Raw genomic sequence first — 21,806 nt, 5'->3', positions numbered from 1 at the left:
TGACCCCGGTACATCGCTGCAGTACCTGCATCTCAACACCTGACTGACCCAGGTACATCGCTGCAGTACCTGCATCTCAACACCTGACTGACCCCGTACATCGCTGCAGTACCTGCATCTCAGTCATACCTCTGATATCGTCTGCAAATTCTGAGATTTGTTACTGTGCTGCAGTGGCTCTGTCAGTTTTGTCCTGGTGCTTGAGAGATGATCATTCAAAATTGGCCTCTGCACAAAATAATAAACTCACTTCTGAATATGAAGACCAGCTGCAGATTCCACTCTGAGCCTTCAAAGTACTTGATCTTCAACTAGAACAAATGGCTGAACGATGCGCAAACTTTAAACTCTCAGATCGACCATAGCTAAAAAATAACAACTTAATACTATTTAGTCCCTTAAACATAGACCGAGGCAAGAGCTTTTCAAACAAATTGACACCGCGCCACATAGAAGTTATTAAGGCAAATGACCAAAAACTTGGTCAAAAAGATAGGTTTTAAGGAATGTCTTGTAGGAGGTAGAGAGGCTTAGGGAGGAAAGTCCAGAGTCTAGGTCCTTGTCTGCTGAGACCAATGTGATTTTAATTCTTTCACGGGATGTGAGCGTTGCTGGCTAGGCCAGCATTTATTGCCTATCCCTAATTGCCCTTGAGAAGTTGGTGGTGAGCTGCCTTCTTGAACGTTGCAGTCCATGTGGTGTAGGTACACCCACACAGTGCTGTTAGGGAGGGAGTTCCAGGATTTTAACTCAGCGACAGTGAAAGAATGACGTTATATTTCCAGGATGGTGTGTGTTTTGGAGGGGAACTTGCAGGTAGTGGTGTTCTCCTGTCTCCTATGTCTGCTGCCCTTGTCCTTCTGGGTGATGGAGGTTGCGAGTTTGGAAAGTGCTGTCAAAGGAACATTATCGAGTTTACTGCTATGCATGTTGTAGATGGTGCATACTGCTGCCACAGTACGCCAGTGGTGGATCAGGCGCCGATCAAGCAGAAGGCTTGACCTAAATTATTTTGAGCTTCTTGAATGTTGTTTGTGCTTCAGAAAGTGAGTATTCCATCGTATTCCTGACTTGTGCCTTGCAGATGATGGACAGGCTATGGGAACTCCCTGTTTAACAGCACTGTGGGTGTACCTGCAGTACATAGGCTGCAGCAGTTCAAAAGGCAGCTTACAACCACCACCTCAAGAGCAATTAGAGATGGGCAACGAATGCTGGCTCTCATCCCTCTGACCTGCTCCTGTAGCCCCAGTATTTACATGATTCACCCAGTTAAGTTTATTGTCAATGGTAACCCCCCACAGTGTTGATGAAGGATGTTCAGCGATGGTGATGCCATTGATTAGATCAGCATTTCCCAAACTTTTTCCTATTCTGACCCCATTTTGATTATCAAAATTGGCATGACCCTAGATTGAGAGTGGAAGAGCGAGGAGTTTAGTTACAAGAACATGTTTGTGATGGGGGTGGGGGGCATAGTATCCCTGTGCCACCATCCGTCCCTTTCTGTGTCACTGTGACACTGGAATCTCACCCATCTCTTGCTTTCACGTGTTCTTTTTCTTTCTTTCTCTCTCTCGCTACCTTTCTTTCTCTCTCGGTCTCGCTACCTTTCTTTCTCTCTCGGTCTCGCTACCTCTCTTTCTCTCTCGGTCTCGCTACCTCTCTTTCTCTCTCGGTCTCGCTACCTCTCTTTCTCTCTCGTTCTCGCTACCTCTCTTTCTCTCTCGGTCTCGCTACCTCTCTTTCTCTCTCGGTCTCGCTACCTCTCTTTCTCTCTCGGTCTCGCTACCTCTCTTTCTCTCTCGGTCTCGCTACCTCTCTTTCTCTCTCGGTCTCGCTACCTCTCTTTCTCTCTCGGTCTCGCTACCTCTCTTTCTCTCTCGGTCTCGCTACCTCTCTTTCTCTCTCGGTCTCGCTACCTCTCTTTCTCTCTCGGTTTCGCTACCTCTCTTTCCCTCTCGGTCTCGCTACCTCTCTTTCCCTCTCGGTCTCGCTACTTCCCTTTCTCTCTCGGTCTCGCTACCTCCCTTTCTCTCGGTCTCGCTACCTCTCTTTCTCTCTCGGTCTCGCTACCTCTCTTTCTCTCTCGGTCTCGCTACCTCTCTTTCTCTCTCGGTCTCGCTACCTCTCTTTCTCTCTCGGTCTCGCTACCTCTCTTTCTCTCTCGGTCTCGCTACCTCTCTTTCTCTCTCGGTCTCGCTACCTCTCTTTCTCTCTCGGTCTCGCTACCTCTCTTTCTCTCTCGGTCTCGCTACCTCTCTTTCTCTCTCGGTCTCGCTACCTCTCTTTCTCTCTCGGTCTCGCTACCTCTCTTTCTCTCTCGGTCTCGCTACCTCTCTTTCTCTCTCGGTCTCGCTACCTCTCTTTCTCTCTCGGTCTCGCTACCTCTCTTTCTCTCTCGGTCTCGCTACCTCTCTTTCTCTCTCGGTCTCGCTACCTCTCTTTCTCTCTCGGTCTCGCTACCTCTCTTTCTCTCTCGGTCTCGCTACCTCTCTTTCTCTCTCGGTCTCGCTACCTCTCTTTCTCTCTCGGTCTCGCTACCTCTCTTTCTCTCTCGGTCTCGCTACCTCTCTTTCTCTCTCGGTCTCGCTACCTCTCTTTCTCTCTCGGTCTCGCTACCTCTCTTTCTCTCTCGGTCTCGCTACCTCTCTTTCTCTCTCGGTCTCGCTACCTCTCTTTCTCTCTCGGTCTCGCTACCTCTCTTTCTCTCTCGGTCTCGCTACCTCTCTTTCTCTCTCGGTCTCGCTACCTCTCTTTCTCTCTCGGTCTCGCTACCTCTCTTTCTCTCTCGGTCTCGCTACCTCTCTTTCTCTCTCGGTCTCGCTACCTCTCTTTCTCTCTCGGTCTCGCTACCTCTCTTTCTCTCTCGGTCTCGCTACCTCTCTTTCTCTCTCGGTCTCGCTACCTCTCTTTCTCTCTCAGTCTCGCTACCTCTCTTTCTCTCTCGGTCGCGCTACCTCTCTTTCTCGCTACCTCTCTCTCGCGCTACCTCTTTCTCTCTCTCGCGCTACCTCTTTCTCTCTCTCTCTTGCGCTACCTCTTTCTCTCTCTCTCGCGCTACCTCTCTTTCTCTCTCGCGCTACCTCTCTTTCTCTCTCTCTCGCGCTACCTCTCTCTCTCTCGCGCTACCTCTCTTTCTCTCTCTCTCGCGCTACCTCTCTTTCTCTCTCTCTCGCGCTACCTCTCTTTCTCTCTCTCTCGCGCTACCTCTCTTTCTCTCTCTCGCGCTACCTCTCTTTCTCTCTCTCTCGCGCTACCTCTCTCTCTCTCTCGCGCTACCTCTCTTTCTCTCTCTCTCGCGCTACCTCTCTTTCTCTCTCTCTCGCGCTACCTCTCTTTCTCTCTCTCTCGCGCTACCTCTCTTTCTCTCTCTCTCGCGCTACCTCTCTTTCTCTCTCTCTCGCGCTACCTCTCTTTCTCTCTCTCGCGCTACCTCTCTTTCTCTCTCTCTCGCGCTACCTCTCTTTCTCGCTACCTCTCTCTCGCGCTACCTCTCTTTCTCTCTCTCTCGCGCTACCTCTCTTTCTCTCTCTCTCGCGCTACCTCTCTTTCTCGCTACCTCTCGCGCTACCTCTCTTTCTCTCTCTCTCGCGCTACCTCTCTTTCTCTCTCTCTCTTGCGCTACCTCTTTCTCTCTCTCTCTTGCGCTACCTCTCTTTCTCTCTCTCTCGCGCTACCTCTCTTTCTCTCTCTCTCGCGCTACCTCTCTCTCTCTCTCGCGCTACCTCTCTTTCTCTCTCTCTCGCGCTACCTCTCTCTCTCTCTCTCTCGCGCTACCTCTGTTTCTCTCTCTCTCGCGCTACCTCTCTTTCTCTCTCTCTCGCGCTACCTCTCTTTCTCTCTCTCTCACGCTACCTCTCTTTCTCTCTCTCTTGCGCTACCTCTCTTTCTCTCTCGCGCTACCTCTCTCTCTCTCGCGCTACCTCTCTTTCTCTCTCTCTCGCGCTACCTCTCTTTCTCTCTCGCGCTACCTCTCTTTCTCTCTCGCGCTACCTCTCTTTCTCTCTCGCGCTACCTCTCTTTCTCTCTCGCGCTACCTCTCTTTCTCTCTCGCGCTACCTCTCTTTCTCTCTCGCGCTACCTCTCTTTCTCTCTCGCGCTACCTCTCTTTCTCTCTCGCGCTACCTCTCTTTCTCTCTCGCGCTACCTCTCTTTCTCTCTCGCGCTATCTCTCTCTCTCTCTCGCGCAACCTCTCTTTCTCTCTCTCTCTCGCGCTACCTCTCTTTCTCTCTCTCTCTCGCGCTACCTCTCTCTCTCGCGCTACCTCTCTCTCTCTCTCGCGCAACCTCTCTTTCTCTCTCTCTCTCGCGCTACCTCTCTCTCTCGCGCTACCTCTCTTTCTCTCTCTCTCTCGCGCTACCTCTCTCTCTCGCGCTACCTCTCTTTCTCTCTCTCTCTCGCGCTACCTCTCTCTCTCGCGCTACCTCTCTTTCTCTCTCTCGCGCTACCTCTCTTTTTCTCTCTCTCTCGCGCTACCTCTCTTTCTCTCTCTCGCGCTACCTCTCTTTCTCTCTCTCGCGCTACCTCTCTTTCTCTCTCTCGCGCTACCTCTCTTTCTCTCTCTCTCGCGCTACCTCTCTCTCTCTCTCGCGCTACCTCTCTTTCTCTCTCTCTCTCGCGCTACCTCTCTTTCTCTCTCTCGCGCTACCTCTCTTTTTCTCTCTCTCGCGCTACCTCTCTTTTTCTCTCTCTCGCGCTACCTCTCTTTCTCTCTCTCGCGCTACCTCTCTTTTTCTCTCTCTCTCGCGCTACCTTTCTCTCTTGTGCTATCTCTCTCTCTCGCGCTACCTCTCTTTCTCTCTCTCGCGCTACCTCTCTTTCTCTCTCTCTCGCGCTACCTTTCTCTCTTGTGCTATCTCTCTCTCTCGCGCTACTTCTCTTTCTCTCTCTCGCGCTACCTCTCTTTCTCTCTCTCGCGCTACCTCTCTTTCTCTCTCTCTCTCGCGCTACCTCTCTTTCTCTCTCTCGCGCTACCTCTCTTTTTCTCTCTCTCGCGCTACCTCTCTTTCTCTCTCTCGCGCTACCTCTCTTTTTCTCTCTCTCTCGCGCTACCTTTCTCTCTTGTGCTATCTCTCTCTCTCGCGCTACCTCTCTCTCTCTCGCGCTACCTCTCTTTCTCTCTCTCTCGCGCTACCTCTCTCTCTCTCTCTCGCGCTACCTCTCTTTCTCTCTCTCTCTCGCGCTACCTCTCTTTCTCTCTCTCGCGCTACCTCTCTTTTTCTCTCTCTCGCGCTACCTCTCTTTCTCTCTCGCGCTACCTCTCTCTCTCTCTCGCTACCTCTCTCTCTCTCTCTCGCGCTACCTCTCTTTCTCTCTCTCGCGCTACCTCTCTTTCTCTCTCTCTCGCGCTACCTCTTTCTCTCTCTCTCGCGCTACCTCTCTCTCTCTCTCTCGCGCTACCTCTCTCTCTCTCTCTCGCGCTACCTCTCTTTCTCTCTCTCGCGCTACCTCTCTTTTTCTCTCTCTCTCGCGCTACCTCTCTTTCTCTCTCGCGCTACCTCTCTTTCTCTCTCGCGCTACCTCTCTCTCTCTCGCGCTACCTCTCTTTCTCTCTCTCTCTCGCGCTACCTCTCTTTTTCTCTCTCTCGTGCTACCTCTCTTTCTCTCTCTCTCGCGCTACCTCTTTTTCTCTCTCTCTCGCGCTACCTCTCTTTTTCTCTCTCTCGCGCTACCTCTCTCTATCTGTATCTGTGCCCTATACATTGCCCCTGTTAAGATGGCATCCATTAACCTGGGCCTATCATAGAGAGAAGGCCTGCGACTGCCACCCTGCTTAGTGATTTAATGACATGCCATTCAAATTGCACACACAGAAGAAGTGTGCATGCTAATCAAGGGGCCTCAGAGCCAGTCCCAGAACTGAGCTGGCAGAGCCTGCACTCCACGGTTACCATTGCTGCCTCGGAGCTCACAACCCCAATGGGGATCACAGCCCATGATTTGGGATCCGCTGCCTTTACAGGGTCTGTGCACACTATTCATCTTCAGGCTTACTGGGTCTTTGCACACTGTAATCATCTTCAGGTCTGTGCACACTGTAATCATTTGCAGGTTTATAGGGTCTGTGCACACTAATCTGGTGTAGGTTTACTGGGTCTGCATACTAACCATCTGCAGGTGTACAGGGTTAGTGCACACTGTATCTGGCATAGGTTTACAGGGTTAGTGCACAGTAATCATCTTCAGGTCTGTACACACTGTAATCATTTTCAGGTTTAGAGGGTCTGTGCACATTGTAATCATCAGGCTTACAGCGCCTGTGCACAGTGTAATCAGTTCAAGCTTGACTACGTTATTATGAATCTTTTGTTCACTCATTTTTTTCCCTTTCAGGTACAGACTCTCTGCTGGCATCCATTTGAAGCACAGACACTTCTCTCTGGATCATTTGATAAGTAAGATACAATTCTAGGCATTTGCTTCCATTTCCTAAATGTTTTCCTCCCCTCTTTGGGTGGATTAAGTTTTCCTACCAGACCACTAACAACTCACATTTACAAATCACATCCTCGTGTTCAACTCTTTTCATGGCTTCACCCTCTCTATAACTGTAACCTCCAGATCCTCTGAGACCTCTGCAGTCCTCCAACTCTGGGCTCCTCCATTTGTCTTGCCATTGGCGGCTGTGCATTCTACTGCCTTGGCCCTAAGCTCTGTTAATCCTCCCCTAAACCTCTCCGCCTCTTTCTTTTTCTTTATAGCAAGCTTGTTAGGCCAAGCTTTTAAAACACCTTGCTCTCCCCTGTGTCTCAGCCTGTATTTCTCTGATTATGCCCCTGTGAATTACCTCCGGACATTTTCCTACATTCAAGGTGCTATCTAAATACAAGATGCTGCTGTTGAACAGTTTCCAAGATGCTGTGTAACATGGCAATGTGTGACAGTAGATGGCATACTCCATTAACAAATGAAACAATTTCACAGGATGCATTGATCCAGGATTAGGGTTTTTATTTTAGTTTCTGGCTCTTTGTTTTTAACTTTTTTATTTCCTGCAGAAAACCTGAGCTCTTATTAGTGTTGCCCTGCAGTAAGACTTTAACTCGGTCTAAACCCTCACTGTGCAATGACTGCTGAGTGTCTGCCAGACTGCATGATTGCTGTACAGAATAAAAGAGACCACATGCTGTCTGTAAATCTCCAAAGTGAAGGCAAGAGACCATCTTGCTGTCTTATGCTGATTTTGCGCTTTGATCAGCTGCTACATGACTCAGTAGAGAAGCCTGCTCGATTACTCATTCCCCACATAGAGAAGCCTATGGTGAATGAGACCTGGATTTTGGTGTGTAAGGAATTACAAGTGTGCTTTCACACTGATGCCCTGAATGGTCTTGCATATAATCTGTACAAGCTTTAGGCTTATTGTTAGAATGTAAAACCAAGATCAAAGCCTGTCTTCGCGCTTTCCTACCACCATTTATTATGATTTTGACTGCAGCAGTTTGTGTGCACCCTGGTTATCTACAGGTCAGTTATACTTTACGACTGCCGGAGTCCAAAGGAAAACAGCCGCAGCTGGAGGTTCAGTGGGGAAGTCGAGCGAGTGACGTGGAATCATTTTTCACCATGTAACTTCCTGGTGAGCTTTATTCTGGTTGCAGGGTGGGATTTTAGCGGTAGGGCGTGAGGAACTACAGAAACTGATTCTATCCCGACAGGTATGATGTACTTGTCGCCTGTTAGGCTAAGGATATAAAGGCTGTCAGAAGCACAACCAAAATGCAGAGCATGGAGAAGGAGACTGTCTGAAGGGGCAGGAGGAGGAGGGGGGAAATGTAACCTGGTGGTTGTGGGGGACTCAATAATTAGGGGGACAGGCAGCATCCTGTGTAAGCAGGATCGAGAGTCCCATATGGTTCGTTGCTTCCCTGGTGCCAGGGTGAAGAATAGGAGAGGGAGGATCCAGTCATTGTGACTCACGTTGGGAACAACAGCATAGGGAAGAGCAGGCAAGCGATCCTGTTTACAGAGTATCAATAGCTGAATTAAAAAACAGGACAAAAGCATGACGAATCTGTTGGAATTTTTTGAATGAGTGACTAAAGTAATGGATGGGGGGGGGAATGCTTATGTATGTTATTTATACAGACTCCCAGAAGGCTTTTGATAAAGTGCCTCATAAGAGACTGTGAGCTAAAGCTGAAGATCATGGAATTGAAAACAAATTTTTGTGCTGGCTAGGCATTTGGCTGAGGAAAAGGAGAAGTTGGGTTAATGGGCAGTTACTCCAATTTCCAGGATGTAGCTAGTGGTATCCTGCAAGATTCTGATTTGAGGCCTCAACCATTCACTATATATTTACTGATGGTTTAGATGGAATAGAAAGCCGCATATCCAAATTTGCCAACTCCATAAAGATTGGCGTTATTGTGAGCAATCTAATTGGAAGCATAAAACTGAGATGTTGAAAGATCAAGTGAATGGGAAAATTTGTTGCAAATGTATTTCAATGTAGCCAAATTCCCTTCTAAAGGGGCAAGGGCAGCAAATAGATGGGAACACCACCACCTAGAAGTTCCCCTTCAAGCCACACACCATCTTGACTTGGAAATATATCGCCGTTCCTTCACTATCACTGGGCCAAAATCCTGGAACTCCCTCCCTAACAGCACTGTGGGTGTACCTACACCACATGGACTGCAGTGGTTCAAGAAGGCAGCTCACCACCACCTTCTCAAGGGCAACTAGGGATGGGCAATAAATGCCAGCCCAGACATTGAAGTCCACACCCCATGAACAAATATTTTAAAATTTGTGTGGTCATCCACTTTGGATTTCAAAAGGATAGAACAGGGAAAAGCTAGAAACAGTGGAGGCCCAAAGGGCCACAGGAGTCCAGGTTGATAGATCATTAAAATGTCATGAACAGGTACAGAAAATATCAAAAAGAATAAAGGAATGCTGGAATTAAAAACAGAACACGCTGAAAAAACTCAGCAGGCCTGGCAATATCTGTGGAGAGAGGAACAGTAAATGTTTCGAGCCAATTATGACCCTTCTTCAGAACTGAAGGGAGGTAGAAATGTGATGGGTTTCACACTGTGGAAAGTGGGGTTGGGGGAGAAGATGGGTTAGGAGGACAGATAAAGAAACAAAGCATTTGTCCAGAGCAGGTGTAACTATCAGAATAATGAACAGCTCTGTCTGAAAGCAAAAACATAAAAACAAGATATTCATTAATTTCAGAGCATGAATTCTTCATGGTGATTTGATTTGGTTTGTTTTGCCTGGGGCAGTCTGTATCTTGTTTTCAGGAATGAAATAAGCAAACACTTCTACACGTGAAGGGTGGTAGAAGTTTGGAACTCTCTTCCACAAATAGTAATTGATGCTAGATCGATTTGTTACTTTTAAACTTGAGATTGAGCGATTTTTTTGATATCCAAAGGTATTAAGGTTATATGGGGCAAAGACAGGTATATGGAGTTAGGCCACAGATCAGCCATGATTTCATTGAATGGTGGAACAGACTCGAGGGGCTAAATGGCCTCCCATTCCTATGTTCCAGCAACATGGCCCAATTTCTGAAGGAACGCAGCTATTGAAAGTAAAAGAATTATTGAGACTTTGCGGCTAAGAATTTGATAGTTTTATATATATATATATATATATATATATATGGTTACTGAGTTTGGTAGTGAATGCTAGACAGAGTATTTAAGGACCATCAATCTCCAGTTTTTATGGCTTAGTTGGAAGTTGATGCTTTGCCTTGCCCTTCCAGGCCAGCACGGAGGATGGTTTTGTGTATTGTTTGGATGCTCGATCGGAGAAACCACTTTTCACACTCAAAGCTCATGATGGAGAGATAACAGGTAAGCAACAGTTTATCGACAAATCCCAGTTCCGAAACCACGCAGTCTGTTTCTCATGCCCACTGGCTCCGACTTCCAAGCAGTGCGACAAAACTTGTTCTCGGCCAGTTTTTTTTTGTTGTTTTGGCCAGATCATTTTTTAATGAACTTCAGGAAACAGAAAGCTTTAGCTTTTTGATTGATGATGGTCAGTATAATTGGGTTTGTGAGGCAGGATTCCAGAGATCAATGTGAGCAGTGTTCAGCAAAACCACCTACACTTAACAGATGTATTATCTCATTGAAGTGATTATGGGAAATCCAGTCCAATCATTAATCAAGTGCGTCTCTATCTAGATTTTAAGAAATTATTTATATAAATCTGTCTCCTTTCATCACTGACCGTATATTCAATGGAAACAGTTTCTCTTTCTTTGCTATATAAAAACCCTTCATGAACACCTCAATGAAATCTCCCCTAAACCTTCTCTGTTCTAATATGAGCAACTTTGAAGTCAAATAGAGTTGCTGAATCTGGTTGCGAATTTTGAGCCCAGTGATCCAAAGAACAAGCAATGACTGGTGTTGGTCAAGGGAAGCTAGTTAAGACACTAAGAGAACTCTTTCTTTCTGCTTCTGTGCAACTTGACACCTTCACCTCAGTCATGGACAGGTACACAGGGTGTTTAGTGTCGCAACTGAAGGTTGACACTTGTAATCGCGCGGCAGTCTATCAGTACTGCCCTTTGACAGTGCAGCACTCCTGCAGACCTACCCCTCCCATCAGTGCAGTGCTCCCTCAGTACTGCCCCTCCCACAGTGCAGCGCTTCCTAGTGCTGCCCACCCAACAGCGCAGCACTCCCTCAGTACTGCCTCTCCCGACAGCGCAGCACTCCCTCAGTACTGCCCCTCCCGACAGCGCAGCACTCCCTCAGTACTGCCCCTCCCGACAGCGCAGCACTCCCTCAGTACTGCCCCTCCCGACAGCGCAGCACTCCCTCAGTACTGCCCCTCCCGACAGCGCAGCACTCCCTCAGTACTGCCCCTCCCGATAGCGCAGCACTCCCTCAGTACTGCCCCTCCCGACAGCGCAGCACTCCCTCAGTACTGCCCCACCCGACAGCGCAGCACTCCCTCAGTACTGCCCCACCCGACAGCGCAGCACTCCCTCAGTACTGCCCCACCCGACAGCGCAGCACTCCCTCAGTACTGCCCCACCCGACAGCACAGCACTCCCTCAGTACTGCCCCACCCAACAGCGCAGCAGTTCATCAGTGCTGCCCTCCCAACAGCGCAGCACTCCCTCAGTACTGCCTCTCCCAACAGCGCAGCGGTTCATCAGCGCTGCCCCTCCCGACAGCGCAGCATTGCCTAATGAAGAGGCAGCCCAATCCCTGATTCTGTCACACTGATGTAAATGGTTGAGAGTTGGTGCTAGTCTCCCCAGCATGTGACTCAGCTCATCACCATCGTTAATGCTGGCTCCAGGCACGGATTTAGATGAGCGATGGTAGTAGATGAAATTTAAAGGGATGAGTACAAGTAGAGGAAAGTGTAACCATTCACATGTTGTAATGGTTGTTCTTGGTTTGGTGGCCTGCCTCTCCCTTTGGCCCTCCTTCGGAGTGGGGACTTTTGGTGCCAATCACGGTGTTATGCCAATTGGCACAGCAGCTCAGGAGCTATGTAAACAGCACCAAAGAAAAGCAGTGATGAAATGGCTTCAACTTCTTGAATAAATCTTCTTGCAAAGTACTTGAGCCATAACCTGGCAGCCACTTCAATGCTGATGGATCCTATATGGACCCTACAGGACTGACACCGGACACTGACTCACCATGGAATGCTCCTGTGCCCAGCTCTCCAGGAATGAAGTGGTATTCTGTGACTCTAGGCTTTGCCCTTATTACCATGCAGAGGTCCCTTGGGATCTGATGAGGAGTTGGGAGAGCTAGCATTGAGGATAAAGCCTCCCACCAATTCTATTTGGTAAGGCATGTGTTTGAAATTTTCCTTAATCAGGAATTCTCCTTCACTCTTGTTTCTGTCACTGTTATTGTCGCTTTGCAAATTGTATTCCGTCCTCTGGAGCAAAGGTGGGGCAGTGAGTTTAAGATGCAGATCAGCCACGATCTAACTGAATGGCGCAAGGCCTGTTCCTGTGCATTCCATTTCCCTCGGTGTATGCTGTATAGTTTCTCCATTACCTGATTCTTGGAAGGAGCATTTGATAAGCCACCATGTGCTTAAAGTACAATTTGTTTCTTCAGGTTTAGAACTCAGTAGCCAAGTCCAAGGCTGCCTGGTAACATCATCATCTGATAAACATGTGAAGATTTGGGATATTTTGGGAAATAAACCCAGCTTGGTGCATTCCAGAGATATGAAAATGGTAAGTGACTGAAAAGCTGAGAGAAATAGACTGAAGGTAAGAATCAGAAGAATGTCTCAATGCCTTAGGAGGAGACGGTGGGGCAATTTTAATTTCACTGCATTAGTAATCCAGAGGCCTGAGCTAATGATCTGGAGACCAAAACAAAAATACCTGGAAAAACTCAGCAGGTCTGACAGCATCTGCAGAGAGTTGACTTTTCGAGTTCGTATGACCCTTCATCAGAACTGATGAACTCACAATGATCTGGAGACCCAGGTTCAAATCCCACCACCACAACTGGTGAAGTTTAAATTCAATTAATTAAAGAAACTCTGGAATGGAAAGCTAGTTTCAGTAATTGTGACCACCGATTGTCGGAAATACGCAGCTCAGTTCACTAATGTCCTTTAAGGAAGGAAATCTGCCAACCTTCTTCAACTCTGAAGAAGAGTTATACAGACTCGAAACGTTACCTCTGTTTCTCTCTCCACAAATACTGTCAGACCTACTGAATTTTTCCAGCATATTCTGTTTTTATTTCAGATTTCCAGCATGCGCAGTATTTTGCTTTAATCTGCCAACCTTACCCAGTCTGGTCTACATGTGACTCCAGACCCCAGCAATGTGGTTGACTCTTAACTGCCCTCTGGCTTGCTAAGCTATTCCATTCAGTTCAAGGGCAATTAGGGATGGGCAACAAATGCTGGCCTTGCCAGTGGCACCCACGTCCCAGGAAAGAATAAGTAAGTGCTGGCAGTGTCACTATTGTTTCAGCACATTAGCCCCTTGCACTTTGAGTGTGGCACAGTGACCACAGGTTAAAAGCTGTTAACCGGCTAGTGAATTGTACATGTATTTTGCAGTATCTTTACAGTTTGATATTAGTGTAACTGTCATTCCCTATACAATAAGCTTGCAATCTCTGTTCTTGGTGTGGCTTGTGATGAAGATGAAACACTAAATATTGCTTTTGCACTGGTTCGGGAATTAGTGCTGGGCTGGGCAGAAGTGCAGAGTGACTGGGGGAACTGGCTCTGTGTTTTAAGTCACTGAACTAACTTGAGCTATTGTTTCAGCTCTATGACCTTGCCTCTGTATCTGTTTGCAGGGCATTGTGTTCTGTGCAGCTTGTTGTCCAGACTCGCCATTTATCTACTCTTTTGGGGGACAGAAGGGAGGCCTACGCATGTGGGACATCAGCGCAGTCTCTGCAGGTAATTACAGGCACTGAGAACCTCTGGTTTCTAAATACTGGTAGCTCACTTAGTTAAAGTGAGAACATCAAATAACTGAAAAAGAATATTCTGTACAATAAATATGAAGATCATTTCTGCAGTTGGAAATCACTAACGATGAAGCATTATTTTAAAATTGTCACTTGAGTGAGTGAAGAGCGAGGTCAGGAGTAATTTAGTTATGTGGAGGGTTATTGGGACTCTAAATGCTTAGCCACAGGTTGTGATTGAGGCAAGAGATCATTGCATTTTTGAAGAGAAAATTGTATAAATATTTGAATCAGAGGAAGACCAGGAGTATGGAAGCGTGGTGAGGGTAGTTTTCAATTGTTCCAGCAGAGAGGCAGCACAGACATGATAGACCGAATGGTACTTTAAACTTTGGTTCTGTAGACCAAATTTTTAAGGAAACTGAATCAATAAATTAACAGATCTTAAGAGCCTAATAATGTTTTTGATGGTAATGGGTGAGGTAAGCCGCTGTAGGTAGGGCTGGGTGTTAGTGTTAAATAAGACAAAGCTATTCCCTGGGGAAGGATCAGTAACCAGAGGATTTAAGATTATTGGCAAAAGAACCAGAGACAATAAGTGGAAATATTTTGTTTTGCACAGTGTGTTGTGATCTGGAACACACTGTCTGGAAGTTTAGTGAAAGCAGATTTGATAGTAACTGTCAAAAAGGAATTTAATAAATACTTGTAGGGAAATATTGCAGGTTTGTGGAGAAAAGATAGGGAGTGGAATTAATTGGATCAGGCACAATGGGCTGAATGGCCTCCTCTACATATCATTCGATTATTCTGAGGCATTGAAGGAAGTGGCTGTTCAGTTGCCAGGTGATTGGAAAGCTGTGTTATGACTCTTCTGGAGAAAGTTTGCACTGTGAAGCTTTTCCTTCACAGTTTGATATCTTTGAAAACTTGTGTTTCAATTGCCACATGTAAGAGTTGGGATTTTATTCATATAGAATTCCTGCTCCCTCAGATTCTAGATTTCATGCATTGAACATGAAACTCTTGAGAGCACCTGACGCCGCTGACAAGCTCGGTGCTGAAGACTTCATTGTAACTTGTGTTGGAAGATGGTTTTGTTGAATTTGGCACAAAGGCCTTGTCCTGTCCTAGCGTTTGTTCCTGAGGAAGTAATATTTGAAAACATCCAGCCGAGTGTTATCCGTGGTTTAGTTGGTAGCATTCAGGCCTCTGAGTCACAAAGTTGAGTTCAAGTCCCTCTGCAGGATGAGAGTTTGAATGAGGCATTAAACCAAGGCCCAGTCTGCCCTCTGGAGTGGCTGTGAAAGGATCCCATGAAACTATTTCAAAGTAGAGCAGGGTAGTTCTCCCTGCTGTCCTGGCTAATATTTATCCTTCAATCAATATCACAAAAAACAGGTTATCTGGCCCTTGCTGAATGTGGGAGCTTGCTGCGTGCAAACTGGCTGCTGTATTTCCTACATTACAGCAGTGACTGCACTTCAAAAGTATTTCATTAGCTGTAAAGGTATTCTTGAAAGACATGATATAAACACAAGTCTTTTTTTAACATTAGCTGATGTTTAGAACTGCAAACGCTCTGGGACAGAAATTCTGTGATCTTACCACCTGCTGGCATGTTCTCTCCACTCGTTTCTTCTGTGCACAAAATCTGAATAAGGTTTACAAGCAAAGTGTTTGTTTATTCCAGAGTCTTCAGATGCTCTGAAGTTTAACTCCTCTTTTCCTTGTTTGTGCTACTGTGATGGTTTTTAGTGAACACGGCATTTGGATCTCGTGAAAAATTGCAGGTAACTGCGCCCTGGAATTCATCAGTTACTGACTCTGTGACAAGCAGCACAACAGAGGATACAATGGAATCCTAGTCTGAACGACACAGACACTTCCAGCATCAGCAGATAGCTACTCGCAACTTTTCAATTCCTCTTGTTAAGTTGTAGATGGCTGCAGAGGAAAGACAATACTGACTGATATTTTTTTTAAATCTTGTTACATTATATAAAATTACTGAGCAGGTATCCTGCCTCATATAATGCTCTATTATTTGTGAAATAAAGTTAGATGTGCTTATTCCTGTGCAAGTGATTTTTGACAAAGTTTAAGGGTAAGATTCTTGTGGAAACATTTGTAAGGAATCTCTCTGATCAGTGCCATCAGTAAGAACAAAGACAATTGACAGAGACAGGATGCTGAGATGTCCTAGCCCTACATATTGAGAGGAAGTACAATCGCAATTTGGATACAAACTTGGACAGTGTTTTGTTACTTCACACGTCACACCCACACTTTTAAGATCAAGTATTTTTATTAATTTTTCTTCTTGCTGAAAAAAGACATTTTGTTGAAGCTTCTCACTTGCACTCAGAACAATCGCAAGAATGCCAATGTCAGGAGAAGCAATAGCTTTATACTGTATGAGAAGAGAGTGCTGATTGGTGGGCGAGTGGACGCTGACAGGTAAGGGAGTTACCACAGAGAATGCATCAGTTAATGGTGAATGACATTTAACTACCAAGCATTGTTTGAAATTTAAACCGGGTAGCTCGACTCTGATTGATCAAGGCGTTACCAAGGCTGTCCCAAATTCCTTCATTTGCTGAGGAATGAGCCAGCGAATAGCTATCACTTATTTTGTTTGGGTGAAACTGGTGCAATGTGTGTACATGTTCTTTCTGTCTGTCGTGTTTTCATACATGTAGCTTCCTGTATACTCACTGTGAGCCCTGACTGACAATCTTAAATTGGTTGTCAGCATAATTCTTAGCACACTGAGCATTATTTGGCAAATTTATCCAATGGCAGAATCACATCTAATGTTGGAGACTGTGTTTTGAGTTTGCAAGCACGGGCTGGTTGGGTACAGCCTGTACCTTGCCCGTTGTGAACAGTGGCTGGGACATGCTGTTTGATACGATCCACCAGCCTTTGGGACACAGCCTGCATACCTACCATCACACTAATACTGAAATTGATATACCACATTACTCATTGTGTGATAGGTAGAATGTCTTTTTGGCTTGCTGGCAGCATCCTGTTAGCGATGAACACCACGCGTGTTGCTACTGCATAATGGCAGCGTGAAACAGCTAGCTTCACCCTTTGCTCAAAGTTTTGAGATACCTTGCCCTTCCAAAGTAATCCAAGGTAGACCGGGCACTTTTCGGAGCCAAAAGTGATGGCCTTAGGCCCGTCCATGAGTTTGCGTGATATACAGCACAAAATGATCTGATCAGGGTAGCCATTATCCCGCAGGATAGCTTTGATGCACCTTGTTCCAGCATCAAGCTTGCATGGTGGGCAAATGATTCAGGCCCTGTTTACGAGGTTGCCAATAAGACTAATCTTATAGTGTGTGGGACTAAGCGCGTATATTGACCATTGGAGATAGACCGCGATAGAGAACCCCCTGGCAGATTTCTCAACCAGTATATCAAGGAATGGGAGTTCATTTGCTCCATTTCAAAGGTGAATTTGAGAGCAGGATGAAGCCATTAAGATAAGCAAGAAAATTATTCATGCTGCTGCAGATTTAAATATAGCAAATGTATCATCCACGTAGCAGAAATATGAGGGGGTTAGGAGGTTGGGGGTTATTCCATCAAAAACACTTCTCATGGGACCCAACAAAGATGTTTGAGAGAGCTGGGCCTAGAGGGGGTCCCATAGCAACACCATATATTTGGGCATGCGTGGTGTTATTAAAACTGAACTCAATTGCACGTGTTGCCGAGTTCATAAGCTCAGTGAATATTGATTCATGCAATGGTGGCGGATCTAGATCACCATGATTTGGTGCTGCAGTGCAGATATTATGGCTTCTTTAAATGGAACATTGATGGATAGGCTAGCAATGTCAAATGAGCACATGGACACAGCATTGCTATCGATATGTAAGCCCTGTATGGCCTTCGCAAATATGATGGAATCCTTCGCTGTGTATCTTGAAAACTTCTTCAAATCTGGGTGTAACAATTCACCCAACCATTTGGCCAATTCATGTTGTGCAGAACCGGTCATAGGTAAGATTGTGCATAAAGGGACATCACATGCAGACACAGTGAGCCATGAGGACAAGCCCTGTCATGCATATCATGCGGTAGCTTGTGGCTCTTACGCAAGTCCAGCAAGCATTTTTTCGCTTACCTTTGAGCAAGGCTGTCCAGCCATGTTGAGCGGCAGGTCCAATGGATACGAATTTGGACCTGTCATTAAGAAGGGCATGCATTTTGTTGATATTGTCACGCTTGTTAAGGATGACAATTCCTGTCCCTTTGTCAGGTTTACTGACGTGTATGTCCAGGCTGGCCTGAAGGCCTGGCAACGCTGTGATTTGCGTTGGATCACATCAGACAGCATGTCCTGTTCGCAGTGGGCAAGGTACAGGCTGTACCCAACCAGTCCATGCTTGCAAAACTCCAAAACACTTCCAACATTAGATGTGATTCTGTGATTGGACAACATTTGCTAAATAATCCTCAATATGCTAACAGTTACGCTGACAACCAATTTAAGATTGTCAGTCGGCTCGCAGTGTGGCACATTTGCATGTACTGGAAGCCACATATATTAATACATAGGGCCCTGTTCTTTGCAGACAAAAGAACATGTACACACATTGTGCCTGTTTCAGCTAAACAAAGTAAGTGACAGCCATTTGCTGGTTCATTCCTCAATTCCTTGACCAATCAGAGTTAAGCTGCCTGGTTTAAATTTCAAACAATGCTTGACAGGTAACTGTCAGTCACCATTAACTGGTGCATTCTCCATGGCAATGCTTCTCCCCACCAATTGGCATTCTCTTCTCATACAGCATAAAGTTGTTGCTTCCCTTGACATTGGTAATCTTGCGATTGTCCTGATGAGTGCAAGACAAAAAACTTCAACAAAATGTCTATTTTCAGCAACGCTCAAGTTCTGTGCTGCCAAACAAGAGTTTTTCAAGAAAATAGACAACTCACCTGAGTAACTTAGGACAGCCTTTAGTAAACTGAAGATGTTGGAGACAATGGAGCCACGTGGATTGGAAGTTGATTGAAGAGCAGGAGGAATTATGCCTTAAAGGACAGAGTGGGGACGTTTTTGTGTGTGTGTGTATATAAGCACTCACTGATACACTTTCAATTCTCCAGTGTTGGGTGCCACACTTAAGGATGTCAAAGCCTTTGATCAAATTCAGAGGAGATTCATTAGATTGATACCAGGGATGAGGGACTTCAGTTTATTTGGAGAAGCGGGGGTTTTTCTTAGAATATGGAAGGTAATGAGGAAATTTAATAGAGGTGTTCAAAATTGAGAGGATTTGATAGAATGGATGAGGAGAAAGGAGGGCTGGTGACCAACCAGAGGTCACATTAAGGTAATTGGCAAAATATTCAGAGGGGAGATGAGTTTTCATTTAAGAGTGAGATGTGATCAGCAATGCACTGGTTGAAAGGGTGACAGAAGCAGATTCGATAGTAACTTCCAGAACGAAATGGTAAAACCCGTGTCTTTGACCAAGCCTGTTTGATAATGCTCCTGCAAAGAGCCTTAGGATGTTTTTAAATTAAAGCATTGTATAAACACTTATTGTTGACGAGAAATTTGCAGGGCTAAGTGCAAGAGGGTTGGGACTAATTGGAGAACTCTTTCAAAGAGCCAGCATAGGTGTGATGGACCGAATGGCCTCCTGTGCTGTATCATTCTATCCAAAAATACCCCAGATGTATAACAAAACAATGGAGCAGAGATTGCAGGAGGAGTAATGGGGAATAACCAAAAGCTTGGTCAAGAGGTGGGTTTTACTGAGAGTCTTAAAGGGAGGGAAGGAGGGATTTCAGAGTGAAGGGTATTGTGTACCTGAAGGCATTGGTGGTACATGTGGATAGCAGGTGTGGTAGATGTGCAATGGCAACTTGTATTTATATGGCACTTTTAACATCATAAAATGTCCCAAGGTGCCTCTCAGGAGCAATTATCAAACTAAAAGTTTGACACCGAGCCAAATGAGATATTGAGACAGCTGGCCAAAAGCTTGGTCAAAGAGTTGAGTTTTAAGGAGTATTTTCAAGGAAGAAAGAGAAGCGAGAGGACTACAGAGCTTAGGACCCAAACAGCTGAAAGCCTGACCATCAACGGTAGAGCAATTCGGAAACTGAAGAGACCAGAATAAAAGGAGCACGGTTAAGTGGCGGACCGGAGGAGATTGCAGACAGGGAGGGGCAGGGCTATTTGCAAAGTAGAAAACGTAGATGAGAATTCTAAATTTGAGGCATTGCTGAACCAAGAACCAATATAGATTAGCTAGCATAGGGGTGCTGGATGAACAGAACTTTGTGCGAGTTAGGACGTGAGCAGCTGAGTTTGGATGACCTCAAGTTTATGGTGGGTATAATAGGGAAGGCCGACCAGCAGTGTGTTGGAATTGTCGAGTGTGCTGTGAACAAAGGCATGAATGAAAGTTTTGGCATCAGATGAGCTGAAGTGTGGCATAATCAGGCAGCATCACTAAGGTGGAAATAGATGATTGCCCTACCTTGAGTGCCCTACCATCCATTCTTAATTAGCACATTCGTTTAGATAATATCACCAACTTTAACACTATGTGTTCTGTTGTTGGTGACATCTTTTGATGATCTGCTTCTATCACTGCTTGTTTGTCCCTACAACCACACCAACCCCCTCCATTTCTCTCTCTCTCTCTCTCTCTCTGGGCCCCCCCCACCCAACCACCCGCACACACACCTTAAACCAGCTTATATTTCAACTCTATCTTGGACTCGAACTCAAGTTATGTCGAAGGGTCATGAGGACTCGAAACGTCAACTCTTTTCTTCTCCGCCGATGCTGCCAGACCTGCTGAGTTTTTCCAGGTAATTCTGTTTTTGTTTTGGATTTCCAGCATCCGCAGTTTTTTTGTTTATATATATATATATATATATATATATATATATAAATGGAAATAGATGATCTTGGTGATGGTGCAGATGTGGTTGGAAGGTTATCTCAGGGTCAAATATGACTCCAAGGTTACAAATAGTCTGTTTCAACCTCAGGCATGTGCTAGGGAAAGAACAGAGTTGGAAATAGAGTTTGCGGCATGCCTTCAGTCTTCCCAATGTTTAGTATGTGGTAATCAGCAGGCTCCCTTGCTTATGGCATCAGGTCAAACATGGGTAAGGAAACCTCCTGCTGATAACCATGTACCGCCATCCCTCAGCTGATGAATCAGTACTCCTCCATATTGAACACGGCTTGGAGGAAGCACTGAGGGTGGCAAGGCCGCAGAAGGTACTCTGGGTGGGGGACTTCACTGTCCACCACTGAGTGGTTCGTTAGCACCACTACTGACCGAGTAGACCAAGTCCTAAATGACATAGCTGCTAGACTGGGTCTGCGATGGTTAGTGAGGGAACCAACAAGAGGGGAAAACATACTTGACCTCATCGTCCTCAACCTTGACCACCATACAGATGTTGCGGAGACAAAGCCCTGCCTTCACATTCATGCCTCCATCATGATGTGTGGCACTACCACTGTGCTAAATGGGATAAATTTTGAACAGGTCTAGCAACTCAAGACTGGGCATCCATGAGGCGCTGTGGGCCATCAGAAGCAGCAGTATTTACTCAAACACAATCTGTAACCTCATGGCCCAGCATATCCCCACTCTACCATTACCATCAAGGCAGGGGATCAACCCTGGTTCAATGAAGTGTGCAGGAGGGCATGCCAGGAGCAGCACCAGGCGTACCTAAAAATGAGATGAAGCTATAACATAGCACTTCTTGCATGCCAAACAGCATAAGCAGCAAGTGATAGACAGGGCTAAGCGATCCCACAACCAATGGATAAGATCTAAGCTCTGCAGTCCTGCCACATCCAGTTGTGAATGGTGGTGGACAATTGAACAACTCACTGGAGGAGGAGGCTCCACAAACATCCTCATCCTCAATGATGGAGGAGCCCAGCACATCAGTGCAAAAGATAAGGATGAAGCATTTGCTACAATCTTCAACCAGAAGTGCTGAGTGGATTATCCATCTCGGCCTCCTCCGGAGGTCCCCAGCATCATAGTTGCCAGTCTTCAGCCAATTCGTTTCACTCCACGTGATATCAAGAAACAGCTGAAGGCACTGGATACTGCAAAGGATACGGACCCTGAAAATATTCAGGCAATAGTACTGAAGACTTGTACTCCAGAACTTGCCATGCCCCTAGCCAAGCTGTTCCAGTACAGCTAAAACACTGGCATCCACCCGGCTATGTGGAAAATTGCCCAGGTATGTCTTGTACACAAAGGAGGACAAATGCAACCCGGCTGTTAGGGGGAGTACAGTAAGAATTTATTGAAAGGGAATTACTTAGAATCTCCAGGCAGCCCGTGCCATCAAGTACATTTAACAGTTCAGGGTTACCAGATGAGC

The 21,806-nt window shown here is 46.0% G+C and overlaps 1 protein-coding gene across 2 annotated transcripts in view; it reads left to right on the top strand.

The window, feature by feature from the left end:
- The window catches only part of pwp1 (PWP1 homolog, endonuclein), a 44,136-nt gene extending 28,665 nt beyond the window's left edge, over positions 1–15,471 (top strand). For both annotated transcript variants that reach the window (XM_041216531.1, XM_041216532.1), the window contains 6 exons: positions 6,338–6,399; positions 7,472–7,583; positions 9,729–9,819; positions 12,070–12,191; positions 13,282–13,387; positions 15,157–15,471. In XM_041216531.1, coding sequence (XP_041072465.1) covers positions 6,338–6,399; positions 7,472–7,583; positions 9,729–9,819; positions 12,070–12,191; positions 13,282–13,387; positions 15,157–15,266 — 603 coding nt within the window. In that variant the 3' untranslated portion in view covers positions 15,267–15,471. The remainder of the gene's footprint in view (positions 1–6,337; positions 6,400–7,471; positions 7,584–9,728; positions 9,820–12,069; positions 12,192–13,281; positions 13,388–15,156) is intronic.
- The last annotated feature ends 6,335 nt before the right edge of the window (positions 15,472–21,806 follow it).

The sequence above is a fragment of the Carcharodon carcharias genome, chromosome 21 (assembly GCF_017639515.1).
Source record: "Carcharodon carcharias isolate sCarCar2 chromosome 21, sCarCar2.pri, whole genome shotgun sequence".
NCBI classification, from domain to species: Eukaryota; Metazoa; Chordata; class Chondrichthyes; order Lamniformes; family Lamnidae; genus Carcharodon; species Carcharodon carcharias.
The sequence above is the reverse complement of the archived record's forward strand: the minus strand, read 5'-3'. Positions and strand labels throughout refer to the sequence as shown.